Here is a 24698-nt window from a genome sequence, read left to right on the forward strand (position 1 = left end):
ATAGTAGGCTAATAAGCAGTTGTAAATCTTTCGTTCTATGCTTTTATCCATATTTCTTTGAAATGAAACATATAATATATGTTCCAATGGTCCTTTCAGGGTTAATACATTTTGTTATAAACCGAACTCAATATTTAATGAATTCAATTGAGTATCAAAAATTACATATATTTTTGAGTTAAAGGTTATTTGATTTATTCATGAAAAAAATTGTAATTAGTCAGTATTATTTACTGAATGGAGAGTACGTAAAAATACATAATAATGTATCATCTTGTTAATCCCATCTTTCTTTCTTTTTTGAGGTTGCATAAAGACTTAGACAAGTACTTTGTACCAAGTATATGTAATTTAGTTATTGATTACTCTTCAAATACTGGGTGCACTTGTTTTCTTAGGATGTCATTTAAATAATTATAAGTAATTCCTTATAAAAGAAGCTCCTTGTAATTTAATCAATTATAGGCTAGAGTGTATGTTAATAACAAAATCAGATATCTGAAGTAATGTTATGTATTTAATATTTCCTTACATGTTCTTAACTTCTTGTATATTCGTCTATGTATTATAAGTACTGTGTTTTACGTATTATAAATAGTCTCGTATTGTGTAAATAAATTAGAGTATAGTTAGAATACACATGATCTTATAAACAGTGTTACATTATTCCTCCACGTGAATTCTTCTCCTCGTGTCTCTCGGTCATCCTGGATCTCTCCACCTTATAAATAAGATTATGTCTCTCCCTCGTCAAGACACAACAAGTAAGTAGCTTTTTCTCCGAGTTTGGCTCTTCGATTCTGCTATGAACCCTGTTTCTCATAACTTTGCACAGAAGCAACGCTTATTTATTAGGCTAATGTATGTTTAGGGATCCATTTTAGCATCGGAACCCCGGAGTTTATCTGTTATATAATTTTGTCTAGTAAGTACATTATTTTTTAGTAGAAAAATAATAAAAATTGCGTTTTATGAAATGAAATATTTCGTAGCATTCTTAATTAGTAAAAAATGCATTTTGAACTTAATTTTTTTACATCATTAGTGTTATATATACATTTTAATATTGTGTATATAAAAAAAATGATATTAATGTTCTTTTCTTGAGTATGTTTTTTTTTTTTAAAGTAACCTATTTTTAATTCATAAGAGAAGGAGTTAAGTAAAATAAATATGAAAAAAAAATATTAATATTTCAGCTGGGGTCCGTGGCGGGCTCTGTAATCCAAGCTACTGGGAGGCTAGAATTTGTGGATGGTTTGAGGTTGGGAGTCCTGCTGTGCAATGCTACACGTTGAACCGGCGTCCGCACTAAGCTTGGCGTCAACATGGGTATCTTGGAGGAGTCCGAGGCATCCAGGTTGTCTAACGAGATATGCAATAGATCTAGGGGAGAAATCCAGCAGTCTAAAGTATCCGCGGCAAGCAGTAGTGGGATCTCGCTGGCGAGTGGGTGCTGTACAGTAGCCCAGTTAATACAAGCAGACCAGGTTCCTTTTTATTAAAAATACTCCATTTTACATAATACATAATTCGTCATATAGATTCTGTATTAATTAAATATACATCTAACGCCCTCTACACATTTTAAAATAAATTTTCTCTTTTCAGTTTTCTTCTATTTTTCTTAAATGTATTATATTTTACAAATATAGGAGGCGCTTGGAAAATGTAATTACAAATAATAACATAAAAATTTCCAATAATTTGATAATATATAGTTTTGAAACGATCACTTCTTGAATTGTATCTACTTTTAAATTTATTATTTATTCATTGCTAGCATTTTTCTTTAAGATCTATGCTCTAATTTTTTTAAATCTCATATTAATTGAGGTTGAATCATTATTTATATATATATGTTTAATGCTTAATAGATAGTTGGTATTATTTTTTTAGGCCTCCATAATATATTACTTCCGAGAAAAAATGTATTAACGCTAAATAGTAGTAGAAAATCTATGATGCTGTCTACAAAAGAAAGAAATAAGCCTAAACCTCTATTCTTGTAAGTGCAGGGGCGTTTGTAAGATTTTTTTAAAACTTCTGAGTTAAAGCTCTGAATAAAGACATGGAAAGTTATTACAATATTAAACTGTCATGTCCTCTTAATATTGAGATCATATTACCTCTTAATTTAAAAGTTGTTATTGTCAAGAATCGGATTCAATATTATGTAGAACATTAAAGAAAAATTCAATCTTCATCATCAAGACCCAAAAAAAAAAAGACAACTAAAATTGTTTAAATGGATAATTATGATGGATATTACGTAATTTTGATTAAAAATGATGTCAAATTTCAATATAAAAAGTTATGTTAATTTTAAAGTTGTCTCCCTTAATGTAAGGTAAAATTTATACACATTTCCATTTTTATAAAATATAATGCATATATTAAAGATGAATTAATTTATTTTTAGTGTATTTATTCTAAGATTAATTGAATTTAAACATCTTTTAAATATAAGATTATGCATTTAACAAGAAAAAATAAATATAACAATTATTATATGTGAATGTCTGTGTGTATGTTTGTCCTTCAATCACGGCCAAATCAATGAAGGGATTTTCTTGAAACTTTTTATGTAGGTTCTTATGGCTCTAGTAGCGGTTTTACTTATATTTGTATTTTCATAACAGGAGAATGAATAAATATATTAACCATAAAATGTGAAAATTACCTTTTTTAAGTTTAGAGGTTGGACCTTGCCCATATTTTATAGGTTTATGACTCGAAATTATCCCTTTTCTATACCTGTTAGTATTAATCGTTGATTCTACCAATTCATCCCTTGCTAATTTATCAGCATCAGATAATCAAGTTGAAGTCAAATGTTTAAACATAATGTCTAAAAACAATAAATTTTAAAAAATAAAGATAAAATATATCGGCAATAAAAAAACTTACTTTAAGTAGGTGCTTAGATCTATGGCTTCTACAGATATTTTTCTTTAAAAACATTATTAAAGAAAAATATCTAAATTTAAGTTTGCATCCAAAATTTTATACCTTAAAGTTAGGAATAATTTTTTTCTAAGTTATTTATCGATGAATTAATTACAATTTTGGAATGGATACATCCAAGCTTGTAAACGGAACGCAAAATTGAAGAACGTGAATTTAATGAACGGTAACGCTAAAAATATGATTTGGCGTTTCGTTCCAATAGTACTTCAAAAAAATTTAAGAAATAAAAATTTATGTATTTTTACTTTTTTTAAATATGATTTGAAGAGCTTATAAAGAAAAAACAAACGCAGGGAAGACCTATTTTGTGTGTGGGGGGTCTGATGTGGCTCATTTTGAACCTGAAAGTTTCTAGTACTCTACCTTAACTCGAACATATGAACTTTGCCAGTTCAATAATTATGAATCATCATTTGGTCGTGAATCTAAGCAAATGTGTCATTCAAGCTATTAAATTCTACTCTCGTGTCTTACGAGTGCCACAGTATAGTTTTCCACCAATTAGTGCTTATAATAGCGATATCGCTGGAAGTTATTTTCATCGAAGATAGCTGAATAACTATAGTAATGGAGAAATAATGATTTTTCCTGTTCTATGAAAGAGAATTGTGTGCTCTTTCGAGTTGGGATGTGTCTTTCTAACTTCTCATTCTATTATGAGCACTAATAGTCGATAGAGAACTGAATGAAATGACTAAAATAACGCCGCCTTCTTTCTGGATTTTTGAAAATGGAGGCCCAGGAATTAGGAAAATACTTACCAGATGAGAAACAGATGGCTTGTCGGATTTGTGGATATAAATGTGCCTTTAGTGCCCTGTCTACAATTACACGCCACTCATTATCCTCATCTCATATCAAGAGTATGGATATTAATCTATAAAATCAAGTTAACGATGAATACATCAAGTCAGACTTTAACTTTGATCTCACAAAGATGCTTATTGCATGTAATATAACCTTATCCATTGCAAATCTTCCTACATTCAAAAAATGTATGCAGAAATACACGGGTAAATTCTTCCCATCCCGAGGAACCATCATTAATTAATGGAGGATGCTGTAATGATGTCATTTATAGAAATACCCCCATTGTATATTGTGAAGTTGAGATAATTTTTACCATGTTTAGAGTTATTCATACCAAATTACGAAATGGAACTCTGAATTTTGTACCATCTAACAGTAAGTATTCATTTTTTTTTATAAATCCAATAATAAAATATGATTCTATTTTAGCTAAAATTATTAAAAATTATGATACACAACTCATTGAATGCCAAAAACAAGTCCTTAAATGGACTCACCAACGGGGGCAGTAGCTTTAAATGGTTCGCAACTAGTTTATCTGACATTAGTTTCTTCACTTAAAGACCTGGGTATGACCATTAGGTTTTCCAATATTACATAGACAATAAATTTTCTTTTTTATCACTTAAGGATTAGCTATGGTTGATAAGCTCCAAGAAAAGGTGTTCAGAAAACTCATAAAAGGCAAAAACAACTGCTTAAATGGTCACAACAACGGGGGTAGTTACATTGGGTGTAGCATTATAATTAGCAATTCTGCGTATCCATAATGAATCATAAATATATAAAACCATATGGTTTTAATGGATCAAAATAAAATAATAGCATCAATTAACAATTGTTCATTAGAATAATCAAATTATATTTAAATAAATCATTTTACGACGAAGAAATTGTAACTTTTTCGCAACATATATGTACTATAGACTTCGTTGAAGTATATATTCAATGAATACTTACTTTTTCTTTCTAAAATGTTATCAGGCCTGTTGATCAGAGTTTTTTCTGATCGGCGATAAATTGTGATATGGCGATATTGTATCGTTGATCAAAGTATCTCAATCGGTCCTGATCTTTATATCACTATATCGCAACAGAAATAGCAAAATAATTGTAATCCGATCAATTTTTTCAAAATTACATATCAGCTTGTCTCCCTCAATTTAAGGTAGTCTTTCTTAGTGAGGAGACTCAAGAAAAATAAAAAACTTTCCTTCTTGAATGTTTTTGATTTTTCTTGAGTCTCCCTATTTGAAGATCAGCCATCCAGGCAGTTGTCTCAGGATATGCAGAAACAGAGTAATTTCTTCACTAAACGTTCCAAAAAGATGGATACGGCCAAGGAGGAAGTTAAAAGATACCTGGCTGACGACTTTGAAGCTCTGGAAATGATGAGTACCGAGTAGTGCAAGCAGTGAGCGTTAATTCTCCAAGGCAAACAGATCCTGAGGAGGACTAGACAGAGACTGAGAGGCGACAACTTTAAGAAGTAGCTCCTGTTAATGTCAAATAAAGAGCTAGAAGAGAATTGATTTATATAAATATTTTATTATTTGCCGGCAGACTATATTTTAGTTTTTTTACACATATATTTGTTTTTTTTACTAAAATTATTGTAAATAAATATATTTGAAAAAGGTGTATAAATAATTGATTTATGTTAATTATATATAGGTTTAAAGAAATTGTATATGTGAATATGATCGCAAATGGGATTGATCGTTATGTTGCTATATCGCAGTGAATTTCAGATCGCAATTTTTTTCCTGATTGCTCATAAGCCTGGATACTATTGATAAATTATAATATGTATTTTATTTTCGGAATATTGTTAACAATTATAACGCAACAAGTGGGATTAATTTTTTTTTAAATATTAAAAAGTAAAATATACCAATTGAAGCAATAATAATTAATATACAAAATGTATTCCTTTTAAAGCTGTAAAATTAGGATTATTTCATCATATGCGGTATTGTATAAAGAATTTGAAGGAAAAATGAGAAAAATACTCGTATAAGTCTCTAGTAAATATCATTGACAGAGTTTGCAGGAGGGCTGGGTGCCAGGTACCTCTGATTCTCAAGATTAATTATATTAACATGTATATTTTATGTACTAAGTATGAAAATTACAAAAAATCGTCTCCCTACTATAAATTTCAAAATCCTCCTATGATTTATATATATCCTTTATTGTGCTCAATTTTTAATACTTAGACGCAATTTTTAGTAATACTAATCATCATACATAAATAAAAGAAAATGTTTTTTGAAATCTTAAATAGATTTTTTTTTAAATTTTAATTGCGATCTACTAGTTTATTTTGCGTTGAAATATGGCTTTGAGTAAAAACATTGTAAACACAGGTAAAACATTGTTTTTTTGAAGATTTTAATGGTAATTTCTAACAAAATTGTTGAAAATATTCTTCACAACAATTTCAAATTTAGAACTTAGTACCAAAGTGAATTATAAAATATATTTTGTCTCATTTATTCATGGAACATTTAAAAATCTTAATTCACGCAACCATTTAATTTGCATTTCAATAATCTTTAAATGGATATAATTAATTATCTGTATCTAAATGTATTACTTTAGAGAGTCACAATCAGTCCATAGATAATTTATATCTACTATTATTTAAAATTAAATAGTTTCTACTTGATTGAAGCAAAATCAATACATTGGAACTTATTTGCTTTATTAGATTTGTATTTCAAAGATAATGCTTTGTACATGGACAACTCATTACAAGATTAACCATAGTCATCATAAATAAACATTGATTGTATATCATTTGAATCAATTAAAATTCCTCGGTAATTGTGGTTGAAGTAAAGTACTTTGATGTTATCCTACAATCTACCTTCTTTTTTAAATACTTTGAAAAGAATTAAATATAATATAAAATATAATTCTTAAATGCAAAGACGAAAAATTGAAGTCGTAAGACTTCTATCAAGGACGATTTCTATAAAAATCCCTTAAATCAATCAATTATTTTTTCCCAAATAAGAGTATTAATGTTTTTAATTCATAATTAACTCTTTTCTTTTTATATTTAGTAACGTAACCTTGTGACTTGAAATGCTACTAAGATTGATTTAGGAACTTATTACTTCTTAATTATTATTGCTTCTTAATATGAACCATATGTTATTCGAATAAAAAAACTTCCTAAATATATTTATAATTGCATCAAAGCTGACATGACAAAGTATACAATGAATTGTAAACATACTATTCTACTGCTACTAAATACATGAATGAAACTGATTTTTTGCTTTTTATTTAGCTATTATATTAGTTCTTCTAATCATGTTATTTAAGGACTTATGTATCTTATTTCCATTAGAGTCAATCCACTTACTGTGTTATTCATTACGAATTCTTTCTTTTAAATTAAATATATATTCATCTATATGTTGTGTACAAGTTGTAATTTGTATAAGAAAATTGTACAAGTTGCAACTTTGTACACATCAAGCAAATTGAACAAGTTGCAACCAAAAAGTGAGATTGAAGAAATGACATTAATAATCTAATGTGGATACTGAATTGAATATTTCATGGATATTCGATTTAATAATGGCATAATTTTTGACTTTTTTATTTATTGGAAATTACAAATTAATAAATGACACATTATAAAGTTCAAGTACCCAAACTTATATTACTTGTAAAAATGTACATCAATAATAAATGCGTAATCTTAATCAATGACTACTATAGTCATTGCCTTAATAGATCAAAATAATTTTTGATTTTTGAATAAATATGTAAGTCGTGTATATGTATATTAATATTTCACTGAACGATACATTATAGTGCGACCTCTTTTGTCCGGTAATGTCCTATTTTTATACACAAACTGGAGTGTTGGATAGAGTACTATTTATATACATTAATTAAATAATTTATTTCATATGGGAGAAATATGTTTTAAAAAAATAATACAAAGATTCAAAATTTATTTCTAAGCAATACATTAATGCAAATTATATAAATTGAAACTAAAACTTCTATAACAAGTAACCTAATTTTTGTAATCAAATTAGGGTGACTCAATATGAACGTAGAAATAGAACAATATTATTTGATGTCCTAAGCCATTCAAATGCGAAAAAAATGTTTTTGTTTAATCGCAAAATACATTTTTCATCTTAATGCGCATTAGAATGCCATCATTAATTAATCCCATTAATGTGGATTAAAAAATATACAATACACTCTAATAATGTAATCCATCATGGAGAAGTAGATATAGCTTAATTTTACAAGAATTAATATATGCATATTTTGAAAATATGTGTAATGTTGCAAAGGCGTGAAAAGTATACTCTAAAGGGGCCTATACGCCAAGGAACATTTGATTATGCAAGAAAAAGAACAAGAAGTACTAGAAAAACATGAAAAGGGATAGAGAGAGAGAGAGTACACTGAACAGCGCCGCAGCTATATCAGTATAAAAGAATAATAATTAATTTTTATGAAGCTGATGATCGAAAAGTAAAGAAGGAGAAAGGAGAAAGCGACCTCTATAGTCTTAATCTATAAAAGTAGGAGCAGCTTATTGATGATGAAGGGAGGAGGGATTCAATGAGCGAAAGAAAAGAAGAAGAAGAGCAGCTTTGGCAACGGGGGAGGCGCAGCTGACAGCCACTAGCTTCATTTCATTTATTTCTCCTTCTATGGATCTAAACCTCGAGACTCAAGAGTTGATACTCAGAGATTCTACTAAATTAACAGTCATATTCATCTCAACGGGATTTCATGGGTGATTATCCTTATTTTACGCTCTTGGGCGAGGAGTGGTTGGGAGATACAGAGCTCCTGCAAGAGTCCATCATGTCTTAATCTCGTCACGTCCAGTCCTTCCTTGATTTCATATTTCAATTTGACATTTGTTAGTTCAGTGATTTTACGTGTGAATTGTAGCATTGGATGAAATCACTCTGGATTTATTGAATCATTTCCAGTGACTCTCTCTCTCTGTTGATGAAGCCGTCAGATTGCCCCTCCAAATCCCATGAGAATCCTTCAATAATAAAACTCCAACAAAATTAATTTTCATTGCAATTTCGCGAGTTTTATTTTGTATTATATTTTTATGATTAATTTCCAACGTGACTCGCTTCATAGTCGTATTTAAAAAAAAAAAATCATGATTGGAACATTGATCTTGGAAATTGTTTATGACCACTCACGATTCTAATCGGGCGAGTAGCTTAGCAGGATGCTTCAATTATTGGTAGACTGTCTATAATTGAAGAGTTTATTTTTTAAAGCTTAAAAAGTTGTATCTCTTGAATGAATAAATAAATAAATTAAGCGGCAAAACATTGTGACACTTGAAGGGGAAATCTTTTTTGTTTAATTTTTGTATGACACAATTTTTTACAAGATGCTTTTTACATTTAGTTGTGTTGATACATTTTTTTTAACCTATGTTATGTCTTCTGAGCTTGTTTTGCCTTATCATTTATTAACTTTACTATCATAAATATAAACTTGATGAAGTTTTATCTAATCAATCCCCCCTTCTCATTGATTTACTTTTGCGACTGGGTGTGTTGTTGTATTACAGATTTGGACTCTTAATGCATATAATTGCTTTTAAAATATACATATGCATGTATTTATAACTGTGTAGCCTTTGATTTATACATTATATATATGTTTGAAATAGTTTAATAATCATCATTCCTTTCTTTTTAATATAGCTTAATTCAGCAAAGAAGGATTTCCGTTGACTGATTTTTCTATTAATTGTTCCAATTAAGTGCAATTTCTGGCTTTAAATCAAAATGCCTCTCCCTGAGCGTGTTATCACGCCCGTTAATATATCGAGAGGAACACTCCAGTGTCCTGTTCCAGACGAATTAGAAGGTGTCACAAATGGTACACTTGCCAACATAATACGCCAATTGTCCTCATTGTCTCGTCATGCCGAAGAAATGTTTGGAAACCTATTTGAGGATGCCAATAATATAGCAAATAGGAGTTCAAATCTTCAGGCGCGTATTGATCAACTTGCCATTCGTGTTACACAGTTGGACTCAACTGTGGAAGAAGGTAATTTATATCACCCCACAATGTGAAAATATGATTGTTGTATGATCTTCCATTTTTCTTTTAAGTTTCATTACAAGATATCCAATTGAGAAAAGCATATGTTTCTTCTCAAATATTCGATCAACAAGTTGTATCTCGCGAGTCGATGCCTAAAGCCATGTTGGAAGCATACATTGCCTGTGACAAACCTCCTCCTTTAGACAATCTTAATCCTTATAGGTATATAAATTTGTACAAATTAATGTTTTAAATTAGTTTTATTTCTTATTGTATTATTTTAGAACGGACGGTAAGGATGGACTCAAATTTTATACGGATCCAAATTACTTTTTTGAATTATGGAGGCAAGAAATGGTTAAAGACACCGAGAGAATGATGAATGATCGTGGAAAGAAGGTAATTTTTATTACCTTATTTTAGTCCTTTTTTCATTAAGACATCGTTAATGACTTTATGCAGCTTTAAATATGTAATATCAACATGCTCTTTAAGTTCAATATTATATTACACGATTTTTTTTCCTGTAAGAGTAATATAAAGTCAATGGGATGTCCAGTCACTTAGTTTGAGAATGAAATATATATATATATATATTTTTTTTTTAATTTAAAAAAATACTTTGTTACATTTTTTTTTTCTTCTTCTAAATTTCAGCATCCAAGTAAGGTTCATATCAATGGTGGACCTGTTTCTAATGGTCAGAAGGGAGATAAACATAAGAAAAGAGTGAGACAACCCACAAGTACTATGGAACGCCAAAGACTCAAAGCTATAGGCCACGGAGAATATCTTATGTCTCCTAATTCTATCAACAATCCCGATATTTCCTCTATTGGTGGTTATTTCAATAATCAAGATACATCCTTTGTTGTAGAAAATAGGATAGGAGATCCAAATTCACCCTATGGAAATGATCGCCCGAGACCCAATTCCATTGAAATTCAAAGAACTTATTCGTCTTCATCTAGTAATAATACCTATAATAATTATCATTCCCAACGCAATGATGCCTCTTCTACTACTAATTCTCATTACGCTCGCAATGATGTCTCTGCAAGCCCAAGCTTTGTGGATGGTTCATCCAAATATCCTCATGGACATTCAAAACAGCAGCAAGTAGATCAAATGGAAGTTCCAAAATATGGTTATCATGATTATAAACGCCAGGACTCCGGAGGTCTTCTCGTCACTCAACTGCAAAAACAGCAGCTTCAACAACAGCAACAATATCAAACGGATCAGATTTATGGGACTCGAGGGACTGAAGAATTATCTCCAGCCTCAAGTTCGCCTAGTAAGAGGAGGCCAACTCAGCCTCCTCCTGCTCCTCCACCCGGAGTAACGCCTCCGTCAGAGTCCACTCCTATTCGCTCTGCATCCAAGGACAATAGTAGCATGCCCCCTCCTCCACCTCCAATGCAGCAATTAATTCAAGAAGTAACGTCTGTTGTTCAAAATGGTTCAGTCAGTAGCATTATTAATAATGTGACTTCTACTACACCTAAGTCGAGTCAAATAAGTAGTGAGCCTGATCTTCCACCGCCACCCCCAGCACCATCGTCGAATCAAACTCCAAGTAAGAATACTTTGGGAGCTAGTGTACCTGCTAGTCATCTCCCACCATCGCCCCCGCCCCCACCACCAGTAACAGCTCCGGAGCTGGTAATTAAAGCTTCACCCAAAAAAGAAGCTTCTATTGGTGGGGCGCCACCACCGCCTCCTCCTCCGCCACCACCTCCATCTAACGGACTTACCAATGGTGATGCTCGAAAGGTATGTTAATGCTTCTTTTTTTAAGATCGCATTTTACTAATTTTTATTTTTTATAGTCTTCTCTGGTTCAATCCAATTCCCCTGCTAAATCATCAATACTTTCCCCATCTGGACTGAAAAAACCACAGCCATTAAATCGGCCTACTCAAGATAATGTCAGATCCGATTTACTCAAAGCAATTCGAGACGGTAAGTCATTCTTTGTTCATTCTATGAACCATCATTTATCAAGTATGTCAAGTATATTATACCAGTCTTGTCACGATACCAATATTTTCGTACCTCTACCAGAATTGGTTACTCTGTATTTCTTATAACTTTTTAACTAAAAACATATAATACGAAATGGCAATTTACAAATGGCGTTTGTCGAATTTTTGACGGATAGTGGAACATAAAGTTATCGTATCTTTATATATATATATATACATATAGGATATTTTATTTCGTTTTTTGGGGAGTGGGATGTAGCTTCGAAATTTTGAGGGTTATATCATTGCCGGTCAAATATTTATTCACATATCGATGCAAATATATATTCTAATACCTATCTAGAATGTCACCGTTTTTACTCCAGTACCGCTCTAGTACTTGATTACCGAACCACACTTGTTTATACATAATATAAAGAGATAACTGTTTTTGCAACTGATCTTACGCCTCAATTTTTTTTATTACAGGTATCGCACTCAAGAAAGTCGAACAAAAAGCTGCTTGTGAGACCTCGTCAGAGGACGGAGGAGGTCATATTGATGTAGCTTCGATTCTAGCGCGTAGAGTTGCTGTTGAAATGTCTGATAGTGATGAAGCTCAGTCCGATTCTGAATGCGACTCTGATGATTGGGGTGATGAATCAACTGCCTGACACAAGTTGTCAAATCAGTACTTTTTCAAGTCTGAAGAGTCTTTAGCAACAGTCATAGATATTGATGAGGATAAAGACGATACTGCTGGAGAGGAAGAGGATGAGAAAAAAAGTACGTAATAACCTTCAGCGTCAAAAATTTATCAAAAAAACAACAACATTAAAACAAAAGTTAATAACAGTAACAAGAAGAACGAATTATTATTACATTACTAATAATGCTGAACTTAAGAAGAAAGTTCCTAATTGTGTTTTGGTTACGTCGTGAGTTAATGTGACGGACACTAACGATTTGGCCATGCTGCTACTCCATGGCCAATTTCCAAATATAACAAGAATCTCCCTGAACTAAGTGTATCCTTGCTTAGAAATAATTATTTATTAATTTAATGACGATGTATATATTATATCACATTTTTGAGGTTATTGTATCTTCCCTATAATTTCAAATAGATTTCCGCGTTTACATTCGTTATGTTCATGTTATTTTATACTACTAAAAATTTCCTTATATACTACTTGATTCCTCGAGGAATAAAAATTTGTACATCACGTTTCAGTTTATACGAAATAATAGTTTCTTTTATGTTATATCAGTTTAAAAAGAATACTTAAAAAACATGCGTGTCATTTTTTATTTCCTATCGCATTATATAATTATTATTATTTCTTTTTATATACTTAAAGTTTCTCAAATTTATTAATAATATATCTATATATTGACCTATTGTATGCTCAAGCTATAATAGAGTTGAATTAAATAAAACGTAACTTGACGTAAGATTAATTTATAAAAAAATGTATATATTATCTCTTCTTAAAATCGAAAATTTGGTGAGTTATGGATTTCTTGCAAATACTTCTTATGTATTGCCGCCACGACTCTATTATCTGGAGGATCATGTCGACGATAATCCTCTCTTGCGTCGCGATATTCTTTGACAAATTTGGTAAACGTTTTGAAACATGGGCATGCGACTTCTTGATTTATCTCCTCTATTGATAAATGAGAAAGGAGTTCATGAACGTTTTCTTGTGGTCGGGGTTCTCTTATTGCTTCATTTAATGGTAGAACTCCGGTTCGAGTCTTTATGTCTTGCATATTAAAATACTTTTGTCGTGGTAAGATAAAAATCACAAGGAAGTAAAATGAAAAATATAAGATGACTATATACGAAAAAAGTAGGACATAGGGATAAGTGTAGGAGTCTGCCGACTCTCGAATGCAACCATAGACCTCCTTCCATTCCCGCATGGTCATGTTGTACTGAAATACGAAAGGGGAAGATAATTATTAAGTTGTACAGGTGGAATATTCTTTATAAACATACCTTATCATAGATATCTCGACATTGGTAGCTCCCATCCTTGGACCAGGCGTACCACTCATGAAAAAATAATTTAGATAACTCACGATACATCATCTTACAGTTTTGACACACATTTTCTACACTTTTAAAGCAATTTGTGACATTTTGGACCAAGGAGATATACACACTGACGTCCGGTTTGGGTTTGTCAGAGGACATACTATTGTTGATATAACAATCTATAAAAATAAAAATTAGTAAATCAAATCTGTTTCTTTTCTTCATTAAATTTAGAATTCCGTACAATCACATTTTGAGATCGACCAGAGATGCTGAATATACTTGAAATCTGAGCACACTATACCAATATCATTTTGTCGGCAAAGAACATCAAAGCAAGAGGCATTTGTATGTGTTTGAATAGTGTGTTTTAATTTATGATAAACCTTTTCTAACCCTTGAAGATTGGTTTTACATTTTAGGCAGTAATCTCCTGTTGGTGCATTTGCTATATAACAAGTGGACATAAAATTGTATTCATTAACGAATTCAAACTCTAGCATTTTACAATCCCCTTCTGGAATAGGGACTGGAGCTGTTAGATTAAAGGAATCACTCTTCTGAACGAGCATGGATGTGAAAATGAGCAATCTGAAATGAAGTAAATGATATAGTGATATTGGTTTGGATTTTTATTAAATTAACTTACGTCAAAGGACCCATTTTCATGTGGTTCTCTAGATGGGAGTATCGTACAGTAACAGAGTCCAATGACTTCTAAACAAATGGAATAAATAAAACAAGGAACATATCATATCACACTCCAGTGTCAACCACAAAATTACAATGAGTAAAACACAGCACTTAATTATCAATTAAATATCACCAATACGATATTATTTGTGCGTCCTTCCTCTCTTTGTTATTACGCTTATTAATGGCTAGACGTCAATTCACAATATTACAGAAGAAAAGTAATATGACGCAATCAAGTATTTTGACGAAAATGACGTCATGTTTTAGTTTTGGTTAATAAAAAACCGATAACATAACTTGGGAGTATCATAGTAAAAAAAAATAGAATGTGACTCGGGATTTTTGCTTTATTTAACTAATGAATTTAAAAAATAGAAATAAAAGCCATTGGAAAAAAAAGATATACTTTTTTCAGGGAAAGTAATATTTGGAAATATTACTTTCTATCTGAAAAACTGACATTGAACTAAATATCCAAAAAATTTATTAAAAAAATAAAATAAACATTACTTTATGATAAAAAACCGTAATAAACCAAATTATAAACTATAAAGTGTTTTTTTAATTGAAATTTTTTCATCAACGCAATTTTTTTCTTCTAGTTCCTTCTTAAGTTTCATTGAAACCTAGTGAGATTTTTTAATCTTTTTGGTTTTCTTTTCGTATTTAATCTTTTTTTTAAATCGCCTAATAACAGAGTCAGGAAAAGGAAATGTACGAAAAAAATAGATTTTAGTCGGAAAATTTTGGAAAAAAATATTCCTAGAAAAATTGTATCACCGACTCTGCCTGTAACCTATAGGCTATAATCTATAGTTACGCTTTTAATAAAATATGAAATTAATAAAGTAGACTAAGTTAATGTCTACTATTTATAGGTCTCCATGCAAAATGTAAGTTAATAAAATGTTCTTCTGGATATGTAACTAAATTATGTTATATGATTATGTGGAAAATGTCTTATCAAAATACTTAAATATCTAATTATAAAAAGACTACGGAGCATTTGACTTATTCTACTCAACCTTACTTCGTAATTATTTTGTATAACGTACATTGGAACATACTTGATCCTTAATTGATGCTACTAATTGCAATGATTATGTAGTGTACAAGTGGTATCTTGCACAAATAAAATGTAAGAGTGATGATTTGTTCGTCGAATAGCGTCTTTTTTAATTATAACATCAGCCATCTTAATTTCTTTTTTGTTTTAATTTTTTTTTATTGCAACATTTAAGTGAAATATTAAGAAGTGCCGCTAGAGCGATTTTTATTTCAACTTTTCCGGATTTCAATAACGACCATTGAGGAAAAGTTGTCATGTTGTAAGAAAATAACCTATTTAAAATTTAATTATTCTTTATGTTGCACATCTTCATCAAAGTTTGCAAATTGGTAATAGGTTATTCCTTTAGTCAATAAAGATTAAAACAAAGCATTATTCGTTATTTTCTATCAAATCCTTTTTATAAACTATTTTCCCACCTATAAAAAATATTTATATAGTTATTAATTAACTTCATTCCAGGGAACAAAAAGAATGAATAACGTAAGGAAATTTGGTTGATCCGCGTTCAGAAAGAAACAATCAGAATAAAGTCAAAACTTGTATTGAGTGGTCAGGCAAAGGAAAATTAAATTAAGACCGCTTAGTGCAGATGGCTTCTTAAAATGGTTCCCTATTTTGTAACAATTCTAAATGTGTAAACTGGATATGCTTACTGCAGTGACATGCTTAACACAGGTAGTCATTGGACCAAGTGTATGTTTAAAATTTCCTAACGTTATTATATCTTTTTTACGCTATAGTCTAACTTTAGAAAAACCCTTTTTTTTAAATATTTGTTATAGTTTAGATAAATGTCTATCAAAATGATTTTATGCAAAATAACGAATAATTATTTACTTTTTAATATTTATAACAGGACATTTAAATTGCGAATCTTCACAATTGTCTTGAATTTGGACAAATATTCAAAAAGAATTACGATATATATTATCTAAGAATAAATTGAGCAATCTATATTAAATTATGTTTTAATATATTAAATATATTTAATGCATTTGCATATATATTTCTAGTCAATGCTATCAATTTGCTCTAAAAGTCTACGAAACATTTGTGTTTTTTCATCAACGTAATTTTTTTCTTCTAGTTCCTTCTTGAGTTTCATTAAAACCTTGTGAGATTTCTTAATCTTTTTGGTTTTCTTTTCGTATTTTGATTTTAAATTATCAAGCTGAATCTGCAGGCTTTGAAGGGAATGATTCTTGTTTTCGAGTAAGCTCTGTGCAATGATAGACTCCTCTTCTCGAAGTTTCTCACATTTTTCTCTTTCACGAATAAAATTCCCAGCATTTTCCATGATTTCTGACCTTAAAATCGAATTGGATTCGTTTAAATGACCAATTTCAATATCCTTTTTTGTCAAGAGAATGCTTCAGTGTGCGTAATGTCTTTTGGAATGTATTTCTCTGAAGTGCGGATTCTCTTAAGAGTTGCTCATAGTCTGTTTTTAAGTCGGTATTCTCCAATTCTAGTTGTTTTAACTTTATGGATGAAATACTCATTTGACATTCAAGATCGCTTTTGAGGAGTTCGGCGTGAGAATATGCCTTAATAAGCTTATTGTTTAGTGCATCCACCATTTTTTCTTCCTCAAGTGATGATGAAGAAGCCTCCATCTCCTTCTCGATTCTCAGATCATTGTATGGGGTGAAGCTTAGGATGTCACATAAAATATCGTCAACAATTATTTTAGTGTCTGATATGTTCATTTTCACGAGGTTCTATACTCACAATTGAATATTGTGAGTATTTTTTCCCCATAAAAACATGAATGTAGTCAACTCTACATCTTTTGGCAAGATATCAAAATTTCAAAAAAATGCTTTCTTACCTTTTCTCTACAGCATATATTACACGCAAATTTTTACACCTAGAAGAATGCAATAGAAAAAAATGACCTTGTCTATGAGTTTAATCCTACAGAAGTGCATTGTAGTCCCTTTTTGAAGCCATTTGTAGTAAGCATACATTGTGAAGTAATTATGAATAACAAATAGTTAATTATGTAAGGGGTTACATTTAGATTTAATTAGTTATGAATGTATGTTTAATGGTCAAAGTTAAAAATGATAATTCACCCAATGATGTTTAAATTTTCAAAGGTGTAGATTTCTATTTGACAGTTTTGTTTTTTGTTTGCTATATGAATGACATATAACTTACACCTGGAATCTTTTTGAATAGTAGATAGGTAAATTGATTAGTAAATATCATCTCAATAATTAATTAATTAATGAAAATTCATTGAATATTTATTGATTATGGAGACGTATTTTTGCAAAAATAGTGAGTTGATTGAAATTCCAGGCTTTTTACTTCGATGGTTTTTCAAATTCAAGGGCAGGGAACAGATTGAATTTTAAAAAAATCATTACTATTTTAATATGATGGATAATTATTATAATTTACTAATTATATTTTATTGCTCACAAAAAAAGGTCATTCGATATCTAAGAAATTTTAATTAATTCACTGACCTTGTATCTTAAATTAGATGTTATTCTTCCCCCGTTCATTTTAAGTGTGTAAATTACACAATCAAGCTTATTTTTAGTCATTTAATTATGATTAGTCTTATTTATTGGACTTATTGTTGTGTTTAGTTTATTTTTAATTCTAAGAATTGTACAATAAGGAATGCATTATTCTTCAAGTTGCTATTGTAACGTATCTTTCAGTGTTAAATATTGTGTTTATTCACTCTAAAGCTTTAAACCAAGTAGCAAAACGCAAGCGTGATCCTAAGGAGATATAATGGTGCAGCGTTTTAACACTTTTTTCGCAAGATGTTGCTTTTCATATGACGTAAATCTGTCATTTTTCTTACTACTGACGTAGGCTGGAATGTAACAAGGAATACTAAAAACTGTTCTAGTATTCATTGGATGTAATAAAGAAAGTGATTGATGAAGCACGCCTTGCTCAAACTCTAAAATTACTGTGGGCAATAAAATAAATAATTTTATTCTTTGATTTTTCCTTTTTTAAATTTCCCACCAAAGAGAAGAGGCCGGAGTTTCCAATTATACATTTATGATTTATTGATTATTATTATAATAATAAATGTATAATTTAAATAGAAGGGTCAAATATTGTCAGAGGTGGGGACTTTGACTCCACAGTTTAATATAAAAAGCATATATTTTTACATTAATTATATATGAAAAATAACGCTCAATACATATCATAATCTGTAAACTAGAATAAACAAATTATTGGGTTAAAAAAACTCCATATTATAAAATCTTCTCTAGTTAAGCTAAGTCTGTCTTTCGGACTTCCAATGAGCATCTTCTAAAAAGTAAAATTAGATAACATCGATAATAACTCCTTATTATATCTCCAAATAATAACTAAACAGTACCTCTAGAGAAAAATAAGTAACTTTGTACCAATAAATTTTTCAGCTATTGATTGCGTGGGCCCTTGTTTCGTTACTTGGTTTAAAGCTTTAATTCACTCACAAAGGAAAAATCTATGAGTTATTTTATGAATATCCTAATTTATGACATCGTTCTTCGTAGTGTTTTGTCATTTTTACAGATATCATTATATTGTTTTTAAAACTTATAACACAATGAAAATATAATTTTCAATACTCGTATTCAATCAAACTTAATCATTCTATAATTTGGTCGTTCAAAAAGATTTTAAAGGAATATATAAATGTTTGAACATTGAAGGCTATTGCCACCTCACTTTTTAAGAATTTAAAGTAATTATATAATAGAATAAAATAATTTATTTGTCTCTCCACTGTCAAAAACGGTACGCAAAATTATTGACCTAAACATTTCTAAAATATGCAAGCAAGATTCAAAATCTCAAATTTTATGAAAAAAGAGCCTAAAAATTTACTTTACTCACTTATACTCAAAAAGTTTTTTTCTTTTTGTAGATTTTTGTTTCATAAACCATAAGTTTATCAAAAGGGCTTAGATTAGGGTGATTATATTTCAATTTTTTTATTTATAAAAAGGTCTTTTATTTGTACTCTAAATAAATTTTGAATACATTTAGTATTTAGCAAAATATTTTTTTATTGTTAACCTCTGGTATTATAATGATTTTATCAAATCCTGCCCGAGTTAAAAAGAAAACTTGTACTTGGAAAAGAGAATAGTTGACCTTTCTGATACAGAACGTCATTGCCGACTCTTAACATATTATAGCATGGCGTTCTTTTTCTCATGAAGATTGAATCATACTCGTTATTTTAAAGATGTTTATCGTTGTTTGAGGTAATTAAATTTAACTTTTCATTTTAATTTGATTCTTTTATAGTCATTTTATGAACGCATAAATATACCAGAGGGTACGAACCATAGAGACTCTATAGTGTTAACATGCTTAATTGATTGTTTGTTTACAAGACTCAATATATCTTTGCTATCTTGTGGCTATGCATATATTGTTAATTTTTTATATTGATACCAAATTGTCATAACTCAAATATTTATTCTACAGGATTAAGTTTTAAGAATAATGGTGTTGTTTTCCAATTTTTCCAATATGATGGATCCGAGAAATTCTTTTCAACAGTCTGAATTTTCAATGTTTTTAAGCATTATCATTAGAATTTTGACTTATATAATTACTTATTCGAATAGTTTTAAGTTTGATACCAATTCTTTTGAGTAAAGATTAATCGATGTTGGTTCTATGATATTTGTGCCCATGGAATTAGTCGTCTTAGCCAACATAACAAAAAATAAATTATAGACATTCATCGAAATATGGATAAACTTTCAAATTTCTTCGAGAATTGAGATCCAAAATAAAGTTGATAAATATTTGAAACAAATAAGCAAGGATAAATGAGTGAAAAATATTGTAAAAACAATACAAATAGAAAATATTTTTTTAAATAAATGATATAAGACTTATCTTTAGTGTATTTTTATGAACATAACATACTTTCAGTTTAAAAAAACCCGGATGACCGGTTCTACATCCCAGGGTCCCGGAGTAATACAACCACAACTAAATATGAAAATTTAAAAAAATGAAATAGTTCTTAAAGATAATACATTAACTTATCCATTTAAAGCACATTCAAGGGAGTACAGGAGCATCCGCTGTTAGAGGTGCTGTATACCTTCTAAATTAGGGAATTTTTGTATGGCAAATAAAAAAATGCCACTTAATAAGAAAAAATAATCATCGGAAATAGGAGTAAAAAATTTTAAGTTTGATATTTTTTCCAAAAAATCCTTTGGACGTCCCTGTAGTAAGTGTGTTAAGTTATAGAAAGAAAAGGGAAAGCTAGGAAAGGCTAGAAAAATATTATATTAAGCTTCTATGCCTTGTTTGTTTTATCTATGGTGATAGTAATGGCGTTTAATAGTTTACCACTTTAAAATTTGAATTTATGTACTTCCTTGTAAATCTTAATTTGATTTATTTCCACGGAACTATTATTATATTCGGCACACAACCTCGATAGCCTTAAAATAATTTCAATCAAACCAAAACTTTCTGTATTACTCAGAAAAAAAACATAATGATTTTTGATGTTAACATTGTTTTTACTCAAAACGAATAGATTCAATGTGCAAAATTTATATCCATCTTTGAAATCAACTATACGTTTTCAAAAATATTTTTGTATTTTTATGAGTAAACCTTTTGAAAATGTAAAAAGAATTAATAAAATCATAAACTCTGTAGAATCAGACTTGATATGAAATTTTTTTTCCTGATTTAACCCATTTTTATGTATATATATAAAAGAGAGATTGTTTGTTTGTGTGTGTGTGTATGTCCTTTATGCGTGCCCACACCGTTGAACCTAAGAGAGTGCTATACCTAAAATACAAAAACCGTTTTTTGCAGCTCAAGGAGACTAGATAGGGGGTTGAGTTATAAATTAAAAAGTGACTAGTATTTAAAAAAAAAAAAAAAAAAAACTATACGAAATATTACATTTTCTACATTTATTCAAAATAAAAAAGAGTTATGGACCCAAAAAGAAATCGTTGAAAATTGCAATTTCGTTTATTTCAGGTACAAAAAATGAACTTTCAATGAAATATTGAATTAGTAAAGAAAATAAATTTTGTAAAAATTTGTCTGGAGGTTCGTTTGCACATAAATTTGACTCTTAAAAACTGATCCTTAACTGCAATATTAGTCATTTTCTGAATAATGTTTCAATTTTTTATCTTTTTTATCATTTTTTCTTCAAAAGTCAATTTTCCATTTTTTCAAAAAGAAATGCCACAACCCCCGAAAATTTTGGGCATGAAATTTTCTTACTCAAATTTTAGAAAGTTTTTATTTAGAATTTCCGAAGATTTTATTTCATCATTTTTGTAATATTTGCAAAAATGATCCTGTTGTCGAGGCTTATTTTCTTTGACAATATTATTCCTCATAAATTAATTGTTTTTGCAAAATACGGTAAAAATATTGGTAGGTTTGTGTTCTTCTTTACAACTCCAATAAATACTATTTACAATTTTTTTGCAAGGGTTAGCACATTTTTTGCAATTATCTTCGCGAATTTCTAAACGTGAATATTTATTAAGTAAATAAAAAATGGACTTCTCATCTAGGTAATTTTTTTAGATGCATATATATTGGTATGTTATTTGATTTTTATTACACAATATTCATAAGTATAATTTTAGATAATATGTATTGTATGTATTCATGAATTAATCAAAAAGTGTATGTAACGATTATCTCTTCTTTTTCTCCTTGATTATGACCGATTAACGAGAGCAATTTTCCTATAAAGAATAACTATGAATAATTTCTGGTGGCCCAAAAATAATCGTGAAAGCAATTTGCAATGTATCGAATTAGAAGTCCCTTGGAGTGAGGACGGGAGTTTGAATATGGATGAACATGGTACTGGTTCGTTGGCCTAATTTTACATTTTTACATCAGGGTTGTTTTTAGAAAGACAACTAATTTTCAATGGCGCAAGTCTTTTGGAAATCGAACCCTCAATATGAAAAGTACAGGATCCCTGATATATTTATCTCCACCAAAACAGCGTTTCACATTTGTTGGAGGACATATAAAACGCTTCTAACGACTAATTTTTGAAGTTCTAGGTCTGAATTGGTGTTTTCACGACATCACTATTTTTTTACCGGTTCTGTTACAAAAATTGATACCCATACCCGTGTTACCTTACAAACACAAGTGTACATATTCTATTTTGTTGTCAGCTATCGATATTTCCGCTTCATCCCGCCAAATACAGTATTTTCAGCGTTTATTATTATAATTAGAATGAGTTCTTGTTACACTGAGAACATTTATTGAATAAAGATTTTATAGTTGCTGGTAAATTAGACCAAATTTAGGTGAGTATACATATCTATGGTACATGAGCACTCACTGTACACGTAAAAACCTTATTTTTAAGAACTTGACATATAATCTTCAAGCCTGAACAATTTTCTTCTAGAAAATAAGGATTAAAGAGCTTCTGTGATTTAAAACGTTTGTTGTTTGGTAGAGAGAAAATGACAGATTTGAAATTTTTGAATGGATAAAAACAGGTTTAATAAAAGCAAATTTAGCTTTAAAAAGTAACATGTGTTGTCATTTTGTTTATACTCCTTGGCAATCAAGAAAGTGCTTACATCTTGGTCGAACTCGACGATTTCCATTATTTTATCCATATTTTTCACAATTGTCCTTCCAGAGTGTAATAAATCTTTGATATCAAAATTAACTAACAGAATCGAAGAAACCAAAATTGTGCGTGATTGCCTGTTATAGTAACTGGACCATAAACACTATTCACATTTTCAGCCACTTGGCTTGTGTTTTCATCGTTATTGAAGTAAAGCTCTAAAATATGGCGTATTTTCTCTTTTTTGGTGTCCATCTTTGACACGCACTCAAATAACACTGAATCAAATAATTATAAAGCTATCTTATAAGTTTTTAAGTACAAATCTTATCTTTCTAACACCATGCGATTAAACCGATTGCACATAAACCAGGGGAAATACACATTCCTAAAGCCATCTATTGGAAAAATAATGGAATACTTTTTTTTAAACCTATTATGAATATACTTCAATGAAAAGATGTGCAAAAAAAATAAAATAGTCTAAGTGTTATCCGTGAAAATGTAGTATTTTTTGGGCAATGAGGATTGTTATAATATTTTTTTCCATTGAATATTTTTTATCATATCTTATTTGTCGACTTTCTGTCTTCCTTGTCACCCCCCCAAGCTTTCATACAAACAATCTCTTTCCCTTTGTCAACTAAATACATATCAATATAAATCACGTACAGAAATCGTGATGTTTCTCGAATTGAGCTAATTTACTCCATCTAAAATCTTTTTTTTTCACACATGAGTATATATACAAAATATAAGACATCGTCAACAAAATACAATAATGAGGTGGAAAAAAACTGTTCTTGTTTGAATAATAATATTGACAAAATAATAATGATGTCCAAATAAATTTGAAGTGGAGACAAAGAAGTTTCTATTTATTGTTTGTTTGTTAATCGTTCATATGAATAAATCTAGACAAAAGGATACCTACATACAATACTCTCTTCAATCCTGATAGGTATCTGGAGTTGTTTTGTTTGTTTGTGAGTAAGCTTGTATAAATATAAACATTAAAGAATAGCCAAGTTGTGAAAGCTACGCATATACATTTGTTGCAGTAAGCAGTTTTGATTCATTGTGTGTTTGTTTATTTTTTGGTAATCATGCAATAGGAGAATGTCCTCACAAAATAAAAATCGCTAAATAATTCAAAATATTTTAATTCCATAAGAAATTACGTACACAACAGTAATTTAAATATCTCATTGTTGGTTTAAAAAAAAGGAAGGGACAAAGAGAGAGCACAAAAATAATTATAAAGATTCGATTTTTATTCAAGTATCACCGTTTCTTTAAATAGTTTTTTTTTTTTCATTTTTAAAGCCACTTTATGAAATTTTCATAAGATTTTTTTGAGGCACCTTTTTATCTAATTAATATATCAATGGCATTAATGCTTCCCAAATTGGCGTCGCTGTTAGTAGGTATACTATTGTGTAACAGTGAATAGGGGAAAAGCTGAAT

General features: G+C 29.8%; 2 protein-coding genes across 8 annotated transcripts; one reads left to right on the forward strand and one right to left on the reverse strand.

Annotated features, from left to right (window-relative positions):
• The first annotated feature begins 516 nt into the window (after positions 1 to 516).
• Positions 517 to 12967, forward strand: SCAR (wiskott-Aldrich syndrome protein family member 3 SCAR). Of its 3 annotated transcripts, none has more exons than XM_071886711.1 (7): positions 517 to 764; positions 9510 to 9861; positions 9927 to 10080; positions 10143 to 10257; positions 10516 to 11634; positions 11691 to 11823; positions 12315 to 12967. In XM_071886711.1, the coding sequence occupies exons 2-7, from the start codon at positions 9594 to 9596 to the stop codon at positions 12497 to 12499; spliced, it is 1974 nt and encodes a 657-aa protein (XP_071742812.1). In that variant the 5' UTR covers positions 517 to 764; positions 9510 to 9593; the 3' UTR covers positions 12500 to 12967. The 3 variants fall into 3 exon arrangements, with proteins under 3 accessions (XP_071742812.1, XP_071742811.1, XP_040563301.1); XM_071886710.1 differs by lacking the exon at positions 517 to 764 and adding an exon at positions 7926 to 9354; XM_040707367.2 differs by lacking the exon at positions 517 to 764 and adding an exon at positions 7928 to 8563.
• A 153-nt stretch (positions 12968 to 13120) lies between these two features.
• Positions 13121 to 23292, reverse strand: LOC121113566 (osteopetrosis-associated transmembrane protein 1). Of its 5 annotated transcripts, none has more exons than XM_071886712.1 (5): positions 23239 to 23292; positions 14519 to 14586; positions 14114 to 14460; positions 13831 to 14048; positions 13121 to 13766 (listed from the first exon to the last, which is right to left on the reverse strand). In XM_071886712.1, the coding sequence occupies exons 1-5, from the start codon at positions 23275 to 23277 to the stop codon at positions 13317 to 13319; spliced, it is 1122 nt and encodes a 373-aa protein (XP_071742813.1). In that variant the 5' UTR covers positions 23278 to 23292; the 3' UTR covers positions 13121 to 13316. The 5 variants fall into 5 exon arrangements, with proteins under 5 accessions (XP_071742813.1, XP_040563303.1, XP_071742815.1 ...); XM_040707369.1 differs by lacking the exon at positions 23239 to 23292 and adding an exon at positions 18115 to 18168; XM_071886714.1 differs by lacking the exon at positions 23239 to 23292 and adding an exon at positions 15633 to 17393.
• Positions 23293 to 24698: the final 1406 nt, after the last annotated feature.

The sequence above is a fragment of the Lepeophtheirus salmonis genome, chromosome 2, assembly GCF_016086655.4.
Source record: "Lepeophtheirus salmonis chromosome 2, UVic_Lsal_1.4, whole genome shotgun sequence".
In the NCBI taxonomy this organism is placed as follows: Eukaryota; Metazoa; Arthropoda; class Copepoda; order Siphonostomatoida; family Caligidae; genus Lepeophtheirus; species Lepeophtheirus salmonis.